This window comes from Halichoerus grypus, chromosome 5 (assembly GCF_964656455.1).
Source record: "Halichoerus grypus chromosome 5, mHalGry1.hap1.1, whole genome shotgun sequence".
Lineage (NCBI taxonomy): Eukaryota > Metazoa > Chordata > Mammalia > Carnivora > Phocidae > Halichoerus > Halichoerus grypus.
The window spans coordinates 19,338,260-19,354,293 of NC_135716.1; the positions used below are offsets into that span (position 1 = coordinate 19,338,260).

Consider the following 16,034-nt stretch of genomic DNA (forward strand, 5'->3'; position numbering starts at 1 on the left):
CCAGCAAGATCTAGGTGTTAGCTCTTACTCTTCATCTTGTTTGACCTGTCAACACCATTTTTGGCAATTGATCGTAGTTTTAGCTTTTTGAAACATGAAGTTTACATATACAGTGTGTAGATATAGATAATATTTAAATATAGGTAATATTTTAAAGAAAATTAACAGTTATAATGATGATGAAATAAATACCCATACACTCAACATTTGGGTTATTTCCAATTTTTTTTTTTCTTTTACCATTACCTTTTTTCCAGTGCATATGTGGATGAGTTTCTCCGAGGTCTGTTTACAGCACAGGAGTTACTGGGTTTGGGAAACTAGTTAGTCTTGACGCTGATGTCCTACCAGAGTTTGTATTATCCCTCATCTTCAGTAACACTTGATGTTTTCATTCTCTTTAAGTCTGACTACTCTGGTAGATGTGAAATACACTCTCCTCATGGTTTTGCATTGTCCTGATTGCAAATGGTGCTATGTATCTTTTTCTCTTTATTGGCCTTTTATCATTTCTTCTTCTGTGAAATGTCTATACATGTCTTTTGCCCATATTTCCACTGAGTTATTTGTCCTTTACATTTTTATAACTTTTACTGTGAAAGTTTTCACATTTTCAGAAAAGCTCAAAGAATAGTACAGTGAATTATACCCTCCACCTAGATTACACAGTTACTAACATTTTAACATATAATTTAACATATAATTTTTTACTCAATCATTGGAAAATAAGTTGCAGATGTCATAATAAATCCCCCTGAATACTTCAGCATGTGTCTCCTAAGAATAAGAATACTCCCCTGTGTAACCAAAATGCCCTTATCACACATAACAAAACAAACATAATTTAATTGTATGATTTAATATCCAGTGCATTTTCAAATTTCTTTAGTAGTTCCAAGAATGTCCTTTATAGCTGTTACTTTTTTTTAAGACCAGAATCCAACCAAGGTTTTTGTATTGCCTTCAGTTGTTATGTTTCTTTAGTCCTTTTAATATAGAATAATCCTTATTTTCTTCTTGCAGCTACCCTTTTGGGGAGTCCAGGCTAGTTTTCATGTAAAGAACTTTCTTCTTAAACACATTCTCCATTTGTTCTTGGATGCATTCTCTTGCTAACTCCTCCTTCCCAGTTCCTTTTGTTCTTTTCAACTTTCCAATTTCCCAGTCTTCTCTCATTAAAAATTAGGAGTGCCCTGGAACCTGCTCCTTGGACCCCTTCACATTCCTTAAGCAATCACATTCAGTTTCATATCTCTATCTTCTATTATGCTTATAGCTGCCAGATTTATATCTTCATTTTTTTACCTTTTCCCTGTATTCCAGACTCACATAACCACATTTCTACTCAGCAAATCTTCTTAGGTGTCTAGTAGACATCTCCAGCATGTTAATGTGTGTTTAACTTGGAGGTGTCGTACTTCCTGATTTACCCCACCCAAACCAACCTGTTACTTCTAGTTTCCCAATCTCAATTAACAGCTTCTCTATTCTTTTTCTTACTCTAGTCAGATGTCTTTGCTTTATTTGTGACTTCCCTTTTTCAACTCCCTGTAAAAAAAAAAATATATATATGAAAAAATATACCTGAAGAGGGCGCCTGGGTGGCTCAGTTGGTTGAGCGGCTGCCTTCGGCTCAGGTCATGATCCTGGAGTCCCTGGATCGAGTCCCACATCGGGCTCCCTGCTCGGCAGGGAGTCTGCTTCTCCCTCTGACCCTCCCCCCTCTCATGTGCTCTCTCTCATTCTCTCTCTCTCAAATAAATAAATAAAATCTTTAAAAAAAAAAAAGAAAAAATATACCTGAAGAAATATATATATCTGAAAAAATATATATATCTGAAATCTAGCCACGTCTCATTAACTCTCTCTTCTACTGTAATTTTAAACCACTGTACTCTCTACTCTGGGTTATTCCAAAAGCCTCCTCACTGATCTGCCTGCTTCTGCTCTTGCCCCAATAGGGTCTTTTCTCCACAGATCAGTTACAGTTGTCTTTTCCAAATGAGAATCAGAGTAAAAGCCAAATTATGTCAGTGCCCTACAAGGACCTACATGGTGTGGTCCCTATTATCTCCCTGAGTTTATTTCCTACCTCCCTTGAATAATCCACTAAGGCTTATTACTGTTTCATTAATATACCTGCCAACACATTTTTGTCTTAGGGCCTTTTCACATTTTGTTCCCTCTGCCTGCATGGGATTTTCCAAATTTATGCCTTATTCCTTCATATCTTTCAGATTTCTGCTCATTTATATTCTGAGAGAGGCCTTCCCCAATTCCTCTGTCAGCTCCCCCTTTCACTTACTATACTTTACCTTGCCTTTAAAAAAAAAAAATAGCATTCACTGATCACACATATTATATAAATGTGCATTATCCACCTACCTTTACTAGATGAAGTCCTAAGAGGACAAGAACTTTGCCTGAATTTTTCAGAGCTATATATGCCCAGTGCCTAGAATGGTGTTTGACACATAGCTGGACTGCATAAAATGTTTTTTGGTGGATATATGCATTCATGAATACCAGTTTTGAGAATGAAGAAATTACTTTTAATCAGGGCTCTGGCATTTCAACTAAGTTAGATTTTGGATCTTTGGAGCTAGGAGAAAGAGACCTGTAGATGGTTTGATTTGGGTAAGAGCAAGAACTTGCGAGTTTCCCCATTTCTCATACTTGCTGCTCTAATCTTTTTCTTCACTTAATGAAAATTTCAAAGTAAGCCCACAACCTGTGAAATCTTTAAGTACAGAATTTGAATGTAAGGATTCTGTCATGTTGATCTTTGTTCTTCAGGCACCTTAGTATAATGTCTGGTCCTTCAGAAATGCTTGTCAGAAACATTTTGTGGAATGACACTTTTAAGAAAATGTTTTACAAGCACAGTCTCATTATTCGCTGTAGTTCCGTTCTTTAAAGTCACCACGAATGCTGAATGAGAGTGAACACCGAATCGTTGCTTCTGGGAGAGACACAGTTAGGTTCCTATGAGCCTCTGGTCACAGCATTTTTTGTCAGCCAATCAATATATAGTCTTGTTTGTTTTATGTGTTTTTGTTTAAAGACACCTTATTTAATACACACATTGTTGAACTCATGGCCAACCGCAGAGTAACTCATGACTGAACAACGCTTATCTAACACACATTTTCTTTGTAAGACACACTGGAGCCTTCTTGCACTTAGGAACACTACACAGCACTTGAGCATCAGACTTGAGGGATATTTAAAAAGTAAAGTCACTTTAAAAAGAACAAAAATGCCAAAAAGCTAGCACTAAATGGACCACAAAGGGACACTTGTTTATAATAAGAGAACAGTCAGTGCATTACGTTATTTGACCTCAGTTGGAAACGAGTACATCAAGCCACTCAAATTTTCCACTGATGTGCACATGTCTGCAAATGACTAAGAAAGCACCGCAGGTAATGAGATTATAAATAAATTTTAAGAGAATAGGCAAATTTGCAATGTGGAATCCATGAATAATGAGGAGCACCTGTGCTTCCAAAGTAAAATGGTGATGAGCAGACTTATGCTTGACTAATTAGAAATCTCTTTACTTTAAAAATCTCTTTTTTGGCAGACAAGGAGAATGCTATAGTCCTAGAATTACCAAATCATAGAAATTAATTCCTTAGGACTTCAGATATTTTGTTTAACTGCCTCATTTATATGTGAGAAAACTAAAATCAGAAGAATAAAGTGACTTTCTCACTGTCACTCAGCTGCTATATTATAATAGAACTGGGACCAGAACCCAGGAACTTGTTTCCTCAGAGGTAAATTACCCATTCCACCTCAGTGTGGTGATTCTTAGCCACTTAAGCTGTGTTTTCCTGCTGATTTGTTTTGTTTTTTTTTTTTACCTTAGCAATGTTATTAACAAGGTGGTATATAAGATCTCTTAGATTGTTTTTGTAGAAATACAAACAGTACAAAATTTGGGGAAAAGTAAAATTAGTAGTAATCTGATTTCCTTAAAGTATAGCACTTATCTGTTCACTGAATTAAAGTTCTGCGTTCTATAAGCAGGTCATTATTGCAAAAGTATTCCTTAGGTACCTAATGAGAATATTCTCCTAGAACACCAGACGAGCTTTTGTGGCTGCCTCTCCGGTCATCCTTTTCTAGTAAAGGAGAATAGCTTTTCTATGAAATTAAAAATTTACATTTTAAAGACGGAGTTATTTTTGTTTTACTATATAATTTAATATGTAACATATCAGCAAAACTTTTTATTTCCACAAGATGTCACTAAAATCAAGACTTAAATTGCAAGCAATTTTCTACTTACAAACATCTCATGTTGTAAGTTTACTTCTAACATTCATTGGTTTAGTAAGCATTTATTAAGCATGTATTATGTGCTCACAATCACTGTAAACATGTTTTTTTGAAAATTGACATGCAGTTTCCCAGAAAAATAATACTATAAATGATGGTCGTATATCCTGGAGTGATTATAAAAGTTAGCCAACAAAAAATAAATAAATAAATAATAAAATTTAACCAATAATGTATCTAAACATGATATATACGATATTTGAACTACTTTATAGGTCCAGTGGACTTTGTCAAGTGTTGTAGAAAACCAAATTTCCACTTACGAGATTATTTTTTATGGAAAATGTGGTCTGGGTCAAGCTGGAAATGATGTGGAACTAGGAAAAGCATTCTCTCCTCTTTCTAATTAGAGCTGCCCTTCTGAATTTGGGACCTGAGAGCTTTTTGAGCTTGTTTCTTTGTCACTGATAAATGAAAAGAAAGGACACATGGTAATTTTTGGATTATGACTTACTCTTCATGAGGATTCCACTCTTTTTGCAGCTTACAGATTGAAAAATTGAGGAGGACTGTATGAGCATTTATAAGAAGCAGAGAGGGGCACCTGGGTGGCTCAGTCTGTTAAGCTTCTGCCTTCCACTCAGGTCATGATCCTGGGGTCCTGGGATGGAGCCCCGCGTCGGGCTCCCTGCTCAGCAGGGGGCCTGCTTCTCCTTCTGCCCCTCCCTTTGCCCCTCTCCCTGCTTGCGCTTTTTCTCTCTCTCTCTCAAATAAATACATAAAATCTTCTAAAAATAAATAAAAAATTAAAAAAGAAAAGAAGCAGAGAGAAACTTTTCTTTAGCATTTTCTAAAGTTATTATTAGATTATCCTAAAATACTCCTGATCTACATGAAATGAAACAAAAGTTGCAAACAGTTCTTAACATTATGAATGCTAGCACACCAGTTTAACAAAGATTAGATTAGATCTAGTCCAATCTCTAGCATTCTGCCTTGTATTATTTACATCTTGTAAGGACTTGTTAGAAAATAAAGTTTAGGATGCTGTTTTTAAAGTTAGCCAGCTAACGTATTTTTCTTTCTTACGATCGAGTTCAGTGTCAATTTATTTCAAATGTCAATTACTGCATCATTTTAATTTTGCAGTCTTAATTACACATTTATTCTTCTGCTCCTAGGATATCATCGTACAAAACAGTGAAGGAGAATTTTGCTTCAGGTTACATCCAGAATACTTAACTCCTTTGGAAGATATTTAGATATTATCAATAAATTTGAACAGCCCTCCTTATTCCTATCACAGTGTCTTTACACTCAGTAGATTTTGTGGTAACCTACATGGTCATCTGTCATATTGGCTATGCACAAGTTCAGGGATGCCAAAAATAACATTGAGCTAGGCATTTGGACATTTATCTTTCAAGGTTAGAAACAAACGTAATGGCCAAAGCCAATTTTGTTATGTATCACTAAATTGAAATAGCTATTTTTCAAACATTTCTCAAACCAAATCTTGTATGGAGACCCAATATATAAAAACAGTGCTGCACAGGGGCGCCTGGGTGGTGCAGTTGGTTAAGCGTCTGACTCTTGGTTTCTACTCAGGTCATGATCTCAGGGTCATGAAATAGAGCCCCATGTCAGGCTCCACGCTAGCGCAGAGTCTGCTTGAGGCTCTCTCCCTCTGCCCCCGCCCTCCATGTGCTCTTTCTCTCAAATAAATAAATCTGTAAAAAAAACAAAGCAGTGCTGCGCTGGCTGAAGGAGGGAGAAGATGCTGGACCCTTGCTCCTGTGAGTCACCTTCTCAGAACCTGACATCTCTATCAAATACAGTTTTAAAACCACCAAGCTAAACCAAAAAACTTTTATTTTTTTTATTTTTTTTTAAGATTTTATTTATTTATTTGAGAGAGAGAGAGCATGCGCACAAGTAAGGGGAGAGGCAGTGGGAGAGGGAGAAGTAGGCTCCCCACTGAGCAGGGAGCCTGATAACAGGGCTCGATCCCAGGACCCTGGGATCATGACCTGAGCCGAAGGCAGACGCTTAACCGACTGAGCCATCCAGGTGCCCCTAAACCTGGGTTTATTTTTTAAAATTTTTTTTTTATTATTATGTTATGTTAATCACCATACATTACATCATTAGTTTTTGATGTAGTGTTCCATGATTCATTGTTTGCGTGTAACACCCAGGGCTCCATGCAGTACGTGCCCTCTTTAATACCCATCACCAGGCTAACCCCTCCCCCCACACCCCTCCCCTCTAGAACCCTCAGTTTGTTTCTCAGTCCTTAGTCTCTCATGGTTCGTCTCCCCCTCCGATTTCCCCCCCCTTCATTCTTCCCTTCCTGCTATCTTCTTCTTTTTTTTTTTAATAAACCAAAGAACTTTTAAAGAAGGATTTGACGCTGTGAAGGGGATGAAAAGACAAGCTACAGACTGAAGGGAAATATTTGAAAATCACACAGCCTGCAAGAAATAAACATGTAATTAGGAAATGAGCAAAATACATGACCAGCTGGCAAATAAACACATAAAAAAATTCAACATTATTAGCCGTTAGGGAACAGATTAAAACCACAATGAGATATCACTGCACATCTATCAGAATAGCTAAAATAAAAAATAGTGGCAATAAAAATGCTAGTGATGATGCAAAGAAATTGGATTACTTACACATTGCTGGTAGGAATGTAAAATCGTACAGCCAGTCTGGAAAAGAATATGGCAGTTTCTTATAAAACTAAACATGAGTTTACCATATACCAGTTGCACTTTTGGGCCTTTGTCCCAGGGAAATTAAAACACAAAACCCTGTACCAATTAATAATACTTCTGTATTACTCTTTATCCCCCTATATTTATCAGCTCCTGGCATATTGTATATTTACTTACTTGTTTGTTTAATGTCTAGCTCATTCCACTAGAATGTAAGATTTATTATGAACAGGGATTTCAGTTGTATTCTTTGCTATATTCCCAACATCAAGAACAGTACCTAGCATTAGTAAGTAGTAAGTTGGTTAATCAATCAATCAATGGAAAAGGAGTATAAAGCAGATTTTGGAAGAGAATCCTGCCAAACTTATATATATCTACATCTGAATCTACCCTTGTATGGAATCTGAGTAGCTCAGACAATTTTGAATGGTCTGATTTCTAAGGTAAGAACTAGGAGTATCTCCCATGAAATCTAAGAAAGGAATTGAATGGGAGCCAGATGTGATAGAACAAGCCCTATTTACATTAAAGTGAACACCAGGAATTTTTTTTTAACACTGTGACTGGTAACTCCCATTATATGAGTCTACATTAAGAGCCTTCAGAAGGAAGCTTATAATGTAGGTGGAGGGAATAAAATTGTACAAACAATAGGACAAGATAGAGTTAAATCAGTATCATAAGAGAAATTCAGGCATCTTTGTGGAATCAAAGGAGGTTGGCTTTGGTATTAGGAAAGGCTTTATGGAAGGACTGGTATTTATTTTGGAACTTGGTATTTATGTGGAACTTAAATTTGTTGGATAAAATTTAGCAAGTGGAAATAAATCAGGAGAGTATTTCTAGTGGATGGAACGAAGAAAAGATTGGAGGATCTGTGTATACATTCCTCTATGTGTGTGTGTGTTTTGAATAGAAATAATGGAATAATGCTTCGGGGAATAGCAAGTGTAGTAGTGAGATGACTGTGAGACTTACAATGTAGAAAGTGATTTTAAGATGCCTAGCTCAGGCCCTTGCATGTGGAGGATACAGAATGAATGTTACTTCTCTTTCTCCCAGGCAATTTTGAGGAAAAATTGGGAGTTCTGGCTTAGGGGAGAAAACGAGCCAAAACACTGAAGCCGTAGCACTGAGAAGCACCCCTGATAGTGTAACTCATCATGAGACCTTCAGTTCCCTGACGGGAAGCTTTTGAGTTTCCACTTTGATTGATTTTGTCTGAATTTATTTGGCACCTAATATTTATTTATTTATTTATTACATTTATTACATTTATTTAGTTTAGCACTGAATATTATAAAAAGGGGCCAAATAAGGTTACACATCTAAGGTGAGAATTTTTTACAAATAAACTCAGAATTCCTATTCTAAAAATTACTTACTGAACTCTAATTTTTTTTTAATCTGAAGGGAATTAATTTCTCTTGGAACATCTCTTCATCAGGCAATAGAGTTCCAATTTATATGCATTTGGTGCATATTATAAAGCATAATTTTTTAGTTAAAACCTTAAAATGAAATCTGTCTATTTAACAAGAAATTTAGACAGAAATGATTGTACTATATTCAGGATCTCAGCCTTTAATGATACTGGCTTTTGTTTTAATACGTAATGCAGTCAAAAAACCAAATATTTAATTGCTGGTTAGTTCTATTTAGAGTCAGAGAAGTGCTTCTAAGAATATATTTAATAGAGATCTGGCATAAGTTATGGAGAGAGAATAACTTTTCCCAGATTAGATATTCATACCTTAGAGATGAAAGAACATGATTTTCATCTACTCCGTGGTATTCTTTCTAATATCCTTTGAAAGATCCTTTTTGATCTCTACAAAAGAGAGTAGCTTTGTTTGGAGTAGCTCAAAGTGCTTTTTGCATACTTACAGCTTAAGTAACATTTTAAAAATAAATTCAGCTTTTGTGTAAAGTTAACAATTCCATTTTTCCTCCACGTAAGTGTCACGGAAAGAGCCAGAACATGGTGTTAAATAACATGGCATGTGAGCTTTGGCAGATCACTTAATCTTAGCAGGTCTTAGCTTCTTCAACTGTAAATGTCTGCTTGAAAACTAAGGTAACTGAAGCATTCTCTGAAACGACGTAGATCTCTTCTCACCCTCTTTGTTTTTCTTTTCATTTGCCCAGTTGCATTCCGTAGTAGCCCACTATGGGTCACTTATAGGAACTTTAGACAATTCACCAAATAGAAACTATCTTTTCAACCCACTCACAGCAAACTTCCTGGGTCTTTCCTTTACATTTCTAGATTCCTTTTCACTGTGGTAAAGAAAACCTACCTGCTTTATCCTCTTTCCTTTACCCTTGTTCCACATAGACTATGAATGTACTTCTCTCTGAAAATGCTGTCATTCAAATTCAAAGCTCTGCGTAGAATCTTATAATGTAATCGTTAGTTTTCATATATGGTATTTATTTATACTTATTTTTTCAGGTTTTTTTTTAAAATAAGCTTTTAGAATCTTTTTAAGTTTCCTTTTTACTATAATAGGCATTTAAAAAATGTTTCTGATTACTTGATTTTGTGATGTATAGTGACTTCTTCGAAAACTGCATGTTGACTTTTTAGGGTTTTTTGTTTTGTTTTGTTTTGTTTTGTTTTGTTTTAGATGAACAGCCAAATTTAGAGGTACTTTCACTGGAAAATTAATCTAATACATATATTTTAATTTTCAGGTCATCTGTCATATCAAATATGCATGTTGTCATAGTTGAGAGTGGCAGTTTAAATGTAGCTAGTTAAAATGTGGGTGGAAAAAGCCTTGGGTTAGTAGTTAAGCGTAAGATCATAGTACTCTATTGTTCTCTGAATTTGAGAAGAATAATCAGTTGTGATGTTTTAACATTTGTTTTCAATTTGCCTATTGGTAAAACATACCTTTTTATTTCTATATGCATATTGTTTTTAATTTGTCTTCTATTTTTAAGACAGTTTGTATTAGATATTTAAAGGTATGTTAATATAAACATTTTAGCAAAGTGTGATTATTAATGGGAAAAGACAATAGGAATAACAATAGTTTGCCTTTCAAAGATGTATTGTTGTGATTGGCATCTTTATTATATTCTCTGTTACCTTCCAGTGTTGAGATTTTCCACATGTCTGGCCAATTCTTTCTATACTTAGATGTTATATAAAAGAAGAACAGAACAGCAAAATCCTGTTCAAGGATTTTGGTGTTACACTGTGACTTGCTTTATATATTTTAATGTGTTGTTTAGGCTTTGAAAAGCTTTATAAATAACCAAGATCACTTTTTCTTAAGGTCATGGCTTTCATATAAAATCTTTCTTTCTTTGTTCTTTTTAAATCTAGGTGACTGTGGGGATCATGTTGTCATTATGAACACAAGGCACATTGCATTTTCTGGAAATAAATGGGAACAAAAAGTATACTCCTCACATACTGGGTAAGATAAAGCCATTGTCCAACAGACATATGAAAAAATGCTCACATCACTAACCATCAGGAAATGCCAGTCAAAACCACAATGAGATACTACCTTACATGTGTCAGCATGGCCAGAATCAAGAAGACAATACATAACAAATGTTGGTGAGGATGTGGAGAAAAAGGAACCTTCATGCACTGTTGGTGGGAATGTAAACTGGTGCAGCCACTGTGGAAGACAGTATGGAGGTTCCTCAAAAAATTAAAAATAGAACTACCACATGATCCACTAGTTCCACTACTAGGTATTGAGCCAAAGAAAATGAAAACACTAATTTGTGATACATATATACCCCTATGTTTATTGCAGCATTATTTATAATAGGCAAAATAGAAAAGCAATCCAAGTGTGCACTGATAGATGAATGGATAATGATGTACACATGTGCACATGCACTGGAATATTACTCAGCCACAAAAAAGGATGCAGTCTTGCCATTTGCAACAATATGAGTATATAATGTTAAGTGAAGACTCGGAAAGATAAATGACATATGATTTCACTTATATGTGGAATCTAAAAAACAAATAAATAGGGGCACCTGGGTGGCTCAGTCCATTAAGCATCTGCCTTCAGCTCAGGTCATGATCCCGGGGTCCTGGGATGGAGCCCCGTGTCAGGCTCCCTGCTCAGCGGGGGGCCTGCTTCTCCCTCTCCCTCTGCTCCCCTGCTCCTGCTCTCTTTCTCTCTCAAATAAATAAACAATCTTTAAAAAAATAATAATAAATAAAAAATAAATGAATAAACAAAAAGCAGAATCAGAGCTATAAATACAAAGAACAAATTGATGATTGCTAGAGGGGATGAGAGTGGAGGGGATGGGCAAAATGGGTGAAGGGGAATGGGAGATACAGGCTTCCAGTTATGGAATGAATAAGTTACGGGGATAAAAGGTACAGAATGGGAATATAGTCAGTGGTATTGTAATAGCATTGTATGGTAGCAGAGGGTAGCTACACTTGTGATCATAGCATAACATACAGAGTTGTTGAATCACTAAGTTGTACACCTGAAACTAATGTAACATCATGTGTCAACTATACTCAAAAAAAAAAAAAAGATAACGCATTGTCAAGGAAGATAGGTAGTTGAAATATATTACTTTAAAAATACTATTGGTCTTACTAGGGGTGCCTGGCTGGCTCAGTTGGAAGAGATGCCTCTTCATCTCAGGGTTATGAGTGTGAGCTCCAAGTTGGGTGTAGAGATTATTTAAAAAAAAAAATTTTTTTTAAATAAATAAGTAAACAAACCCATCCCTTAAAAGAATACTGTAGATCTCACTTAAAAAGCTATTTTCAAAAATTGGCATTTAAGAAAATACTAATTTTGCATATGCTACATATATAATTTAATCAAAAAACCCACAGAACTATACCAAATACTAGTTATTACTGACAGTATTTGTTTTTCCTAGGAGCTTTTCACATAACTTCTCTGGTTTAGATTATTCTCATTTTTTAGTCAATCTTCTCAATTTTTTCTCTGTTTCCTGTCATTCATGTTACTCCTATTTCCTGAACCATAATACATGAGATGTTGAAGGAATGGTGAACAAAATCCCAAATTTGGAAGATACCTAAAATCCCCACAACATACTTTTCAAGATCCAGGTCTCTCTGCCAATGTTTGAATAATAGCCATCTCGTGGCTTGTAAGGCAGCCCATTCATTCCACCTTTGAAATGGTTTAAATTTTAGAAAGCTCTTTATGCTATTGAATCATAATCTGTTTTTCTCCAGCTTTCATACTGGTCTTAGTTCTCCTCTTTGGACAGTGTAAAATAATTATATCTCTTCCACAGGACATCCTTCACATAATTTTGAGAAAGGGATCAATAAGAGCCCATTGATTTGTCTTTGGCTAAACATGTATAGTCCTTCAGAGTTCTTCATATGGCTTCCCTTTGACTATCGCCTTTATTTCTTGGTCACTCTCTAGATACAGTCATTTCTTGTCAGTGTCTTTCGTAATGAAGTATACTCAACTGGCTATGTTCTGATGGTTTCCTGGTATAATGGGAGTCCTCCATCTTTCAGTTGCAGTCGTCTATCGCAACAGAACTTTTCTTCAAGGCCATATCACTGGGTAGTACACTAGTTCATGATCAGCTAAAACTCCCAAGTCTTTCTTAGACATGCTGCTGTTCAACCATGTATCTTCCTTCTTGTATGTTTTAGTTGCATTTTAACCCAGCTGCAATACCTTAGTTAAATTTTATCTCCAGCCTTTTAAAATCTTGTGAGATCTTGATTGTGTAATGTAGTGTGTTAGTTAACCCTTCTGCTTCAGGTCATATATAAATTTAATTAAGCATACCTTCTGTACTATCATGTAAAAGATGTGGTTAAAAATGTTGACCTTTCATGGGTTCCTGGGTGGCTCAGTCAGTTAAGCGGCTGACTCTTGATTTCAGCTCAGGTTGTGATCTCAGGGTCCTGGGATCAAGCCCCGCATAGGGCTGCATGCTCAGTGGGGAGTCTGCTTGAGATTCTCTCTCTCCTTTTACCCCTCTCCCCACTCATGCTCTCTGTCTCTCTAAAATAAATAAATAAATCGATCTGTAAAAAAAAAGTTGACCTTTCATTCTTGATTAAAATTACTATTTTATTTCCAAGTACACCTTTGTCTTAGACAAGCAGACTTTAATACCCCCCCTAAGTAGGTCTCAAATGCTGGGAATAACTTTTTTGCTTCCATTAGCCATCCTTTGCCCATATAAATGCCCAAATAAGTTCACATACGGCTTTAGTAATTTCTACTATTAGGAAATCTCTACAGATAAACCAAGTTCTATAAAATTTAGAGATAATGGGGGAAGGAAATATGAAAAGTCAGGATAACATAATGTGATAAAAGCATAAAGGGGAAGTATTGACACAAAATGCTACAGTAATTACTGTAGCAATAATATCTGTAGTGATACTGCAGATGAAGGAAAATAATAGCACTGCCAGTAGCGAACAGCTAGTGTAATGTACCCTCTGCTGGTGGTGTCCTCTTCAGTAAAGCTCTCCTATCTATGGATGAAAATCTAAACTGTTGTAAATTGTTGGTACCCAGCTATCCCTTCTGCTTCAGAATCCTTCATTTTAGCCAACGTATTGCTATTTCTTGCCTCTCTGCCTTTGCATGTGTTATTCTCCTTCACAGGAGTGTTTCTCAAGAATTTTCACATTTATCCATTAAAACCTGACTCAGATATCACCTCTTCTGGAAGGCCTTCCCTATTTCGTCATCCCCCATAGGGTTAGTCACTTTTTGTTTCTGTTTCTCTTGACTCTTCCCTTTGTTCCTTCACCTCACTGGAGGTACCACTCTTATTATGCTCATAACACTGTTACATTATGTATTCAAAATTTAACTCTCTAGTTGTAAAAATGTTAATACATGATAATTTTAGAAAATGCAGAAAAATGTAAAGAAGGAACTAAAAATCATTTTTCATCTTGTGGACTAAACATTTTAATACATACACAAGTTTACATCCTTTTTCACTTTATATAAAATTCCCAGAAAGCTTTTTTATAAATATTATTGTTAGTCACTGTGTAGTAGTACACAATATGATTTGCAGATATAATGATTGTTCTATTTTTTAAAATTAAAATTTTTAATTTCATAAAGAGCCCCAAAAACATCTTTATCCATTAGGCTTTTTCAATATATAGGGTAATCTAAAATAAAACTAGAAATGTAACGAATTTCAAGATCAAAGGGATGATAATAGGTCTTTTAAGAGTATTTCTAAATATTACTGTAATATTGCACTAGGAGTGCATAAGAATGCCTGTTGTAAAACTGCTGACACAATACTGCCATAAAAATGATTTAATAATAAGATTCTGCTACTTCGATGGGCATCTGATTGTTTACATGTGCCTTATAATAAGGTATCAATGCCTTCCTTAGCACCTTCTCTGCGTATTTTATCTATTAAGAATATTAATCCACTATTAGTTTACTTTTTACAAATTTTCTTTATATCCTTTGTTGTATGGTTATTTAACTTTTATATAATTAAATCTCTCTTTTCCCTTGTAATTTCTTCTGTGTTTTCCAGTCTCAGAAAATCTTTTCTCATCTAAATATTTCATAAACATTCGCTTCTCATGGTTTTAGAGGTCAGGCGAGATGTGTATCTGTGCACCTTGAACTTTGACTCTAACTGTTCAGTCATCTAAAATGTATTGATATGAGTTGGAAATACAGCCTACTGTTAGATGCCTCAGTAGAATTCACTTAGTCATTTTTCCTGTGGACAGGATACCGTTATATTTATTGTATATCCCCAGCACTCAGCACAATAGGCATTCAGTATTTACTGAATTAATTTGAATTGAAAAAAATTTGACGAACATTTAAAACAAAGTTTCTTCTCTTCCATTCAGGCTATCCCTGGAGGAAGAAGTGTAATTACTTTCTCACCAGTAAAAATGAACTGAGTATTTATTACACTATGCAAGTCATTCGTCTACTCAGAATTTTATGCTCTCTCTCCAGATTCTCCTGAAATAAAACGTAAATGGTATTGTGCTTTAGAATTTGGCATCCCAGTGTTGAAAACAGAGAAGTGATCTTTAGCGTAGAAGGTGTAAAGTACTTTTTTCCATGGAGAGAATGAATACAGGAATTGAAGTCTAGACAGGTATTTCTTTTTCTGAAACTGAAATTCCTTGAAACAAATGCAAGAGTATCACTTTGAAAATTATCCATCTTTCTCAGCAAACTTCTAAATCTGCTTCTTCAATTTTATTCCTGAAATGTGGTTCTTTCAAATGTTTTCAAGTCTTGTCGAAAGAAACTTATGAAACTTATGAAAGGAATCACATTTTAGGTAAACTTCTTTTGCAGAGTGCACTGAGTTTATGTTTTCTTTTCCCCTTCCTCAGAAATCATTTGGGCTATATTTATCCATTCATCATAATGAAACCTCACATCTGTATATTGTTTTTGTTTTAAATTTCTTAAGCAGTTTCACAAACATTTTCTCATTTGACTCTTGTAAAAATCTTGAGAGGTAGATAGAGCAGATAGTATCATTTTCTTATGTGAATAAACTCATATAAAAAGGTAAAATGAGTTAACTAATACTATACTGGTAGCCACTGGCAAGCCTAGATTCTAGACTGGGATATGGGGCATCCAAGTTACTAAGCTGCCACCAGTACGATCCCAAATATATATGTATCCCATATACGTGTGTGTGTGTGTGTGTGTGTGTGTGTGTGTGTGTGTGTATGTATATATATATAGTTTTTAACCTCTATCCATTTTATATATTTTTTATATGAATTCAGTGAAATATTTTATTACTTAAGACCAGCGTATAACTCTTAGTGGTCTTTTACCAATTGTTAGTAGGAAACAGGACCATCCCCTCTTCAGAGTATGAACTTGACTTTAGAACCAAAGTGGTCTACCACTATTTTCCCCAAACTTGACCCCTAGGCTATACAGACATTCTGACTTGGCAGGAAATGTGAAGCATATTGGCTCATTGCTTTTTCTTTCTTAATTCAAGCATGATAAACTACCCCATAATGAA

The 16,034-nt window shown here is 35.3% G+C and overlaps 1 protein-coding gene across 1 annotated transcript in view; it reads left to right on the forward strand.

Annotated features, from left to right (window-relative positions):
- Nucleotides 1–16,034, forward strand: part of MRPL13 (mitochondrial ribosomal protein L13) — a 47,128-nt gene that overhangs the window by 4,856 nt on the left and 26,238 nt on the right. Inside the window, exon 3 of the mRNA XM_036068666.2 lies at nt 10,351–10,444. Coding sequence (XP_035924559.1) covers nt 10,351–10,444 — 94 coding nt within the window. The remainder of the gene's footprint in view (nt 1–10,350; nt 10,445–16,034) is intronic.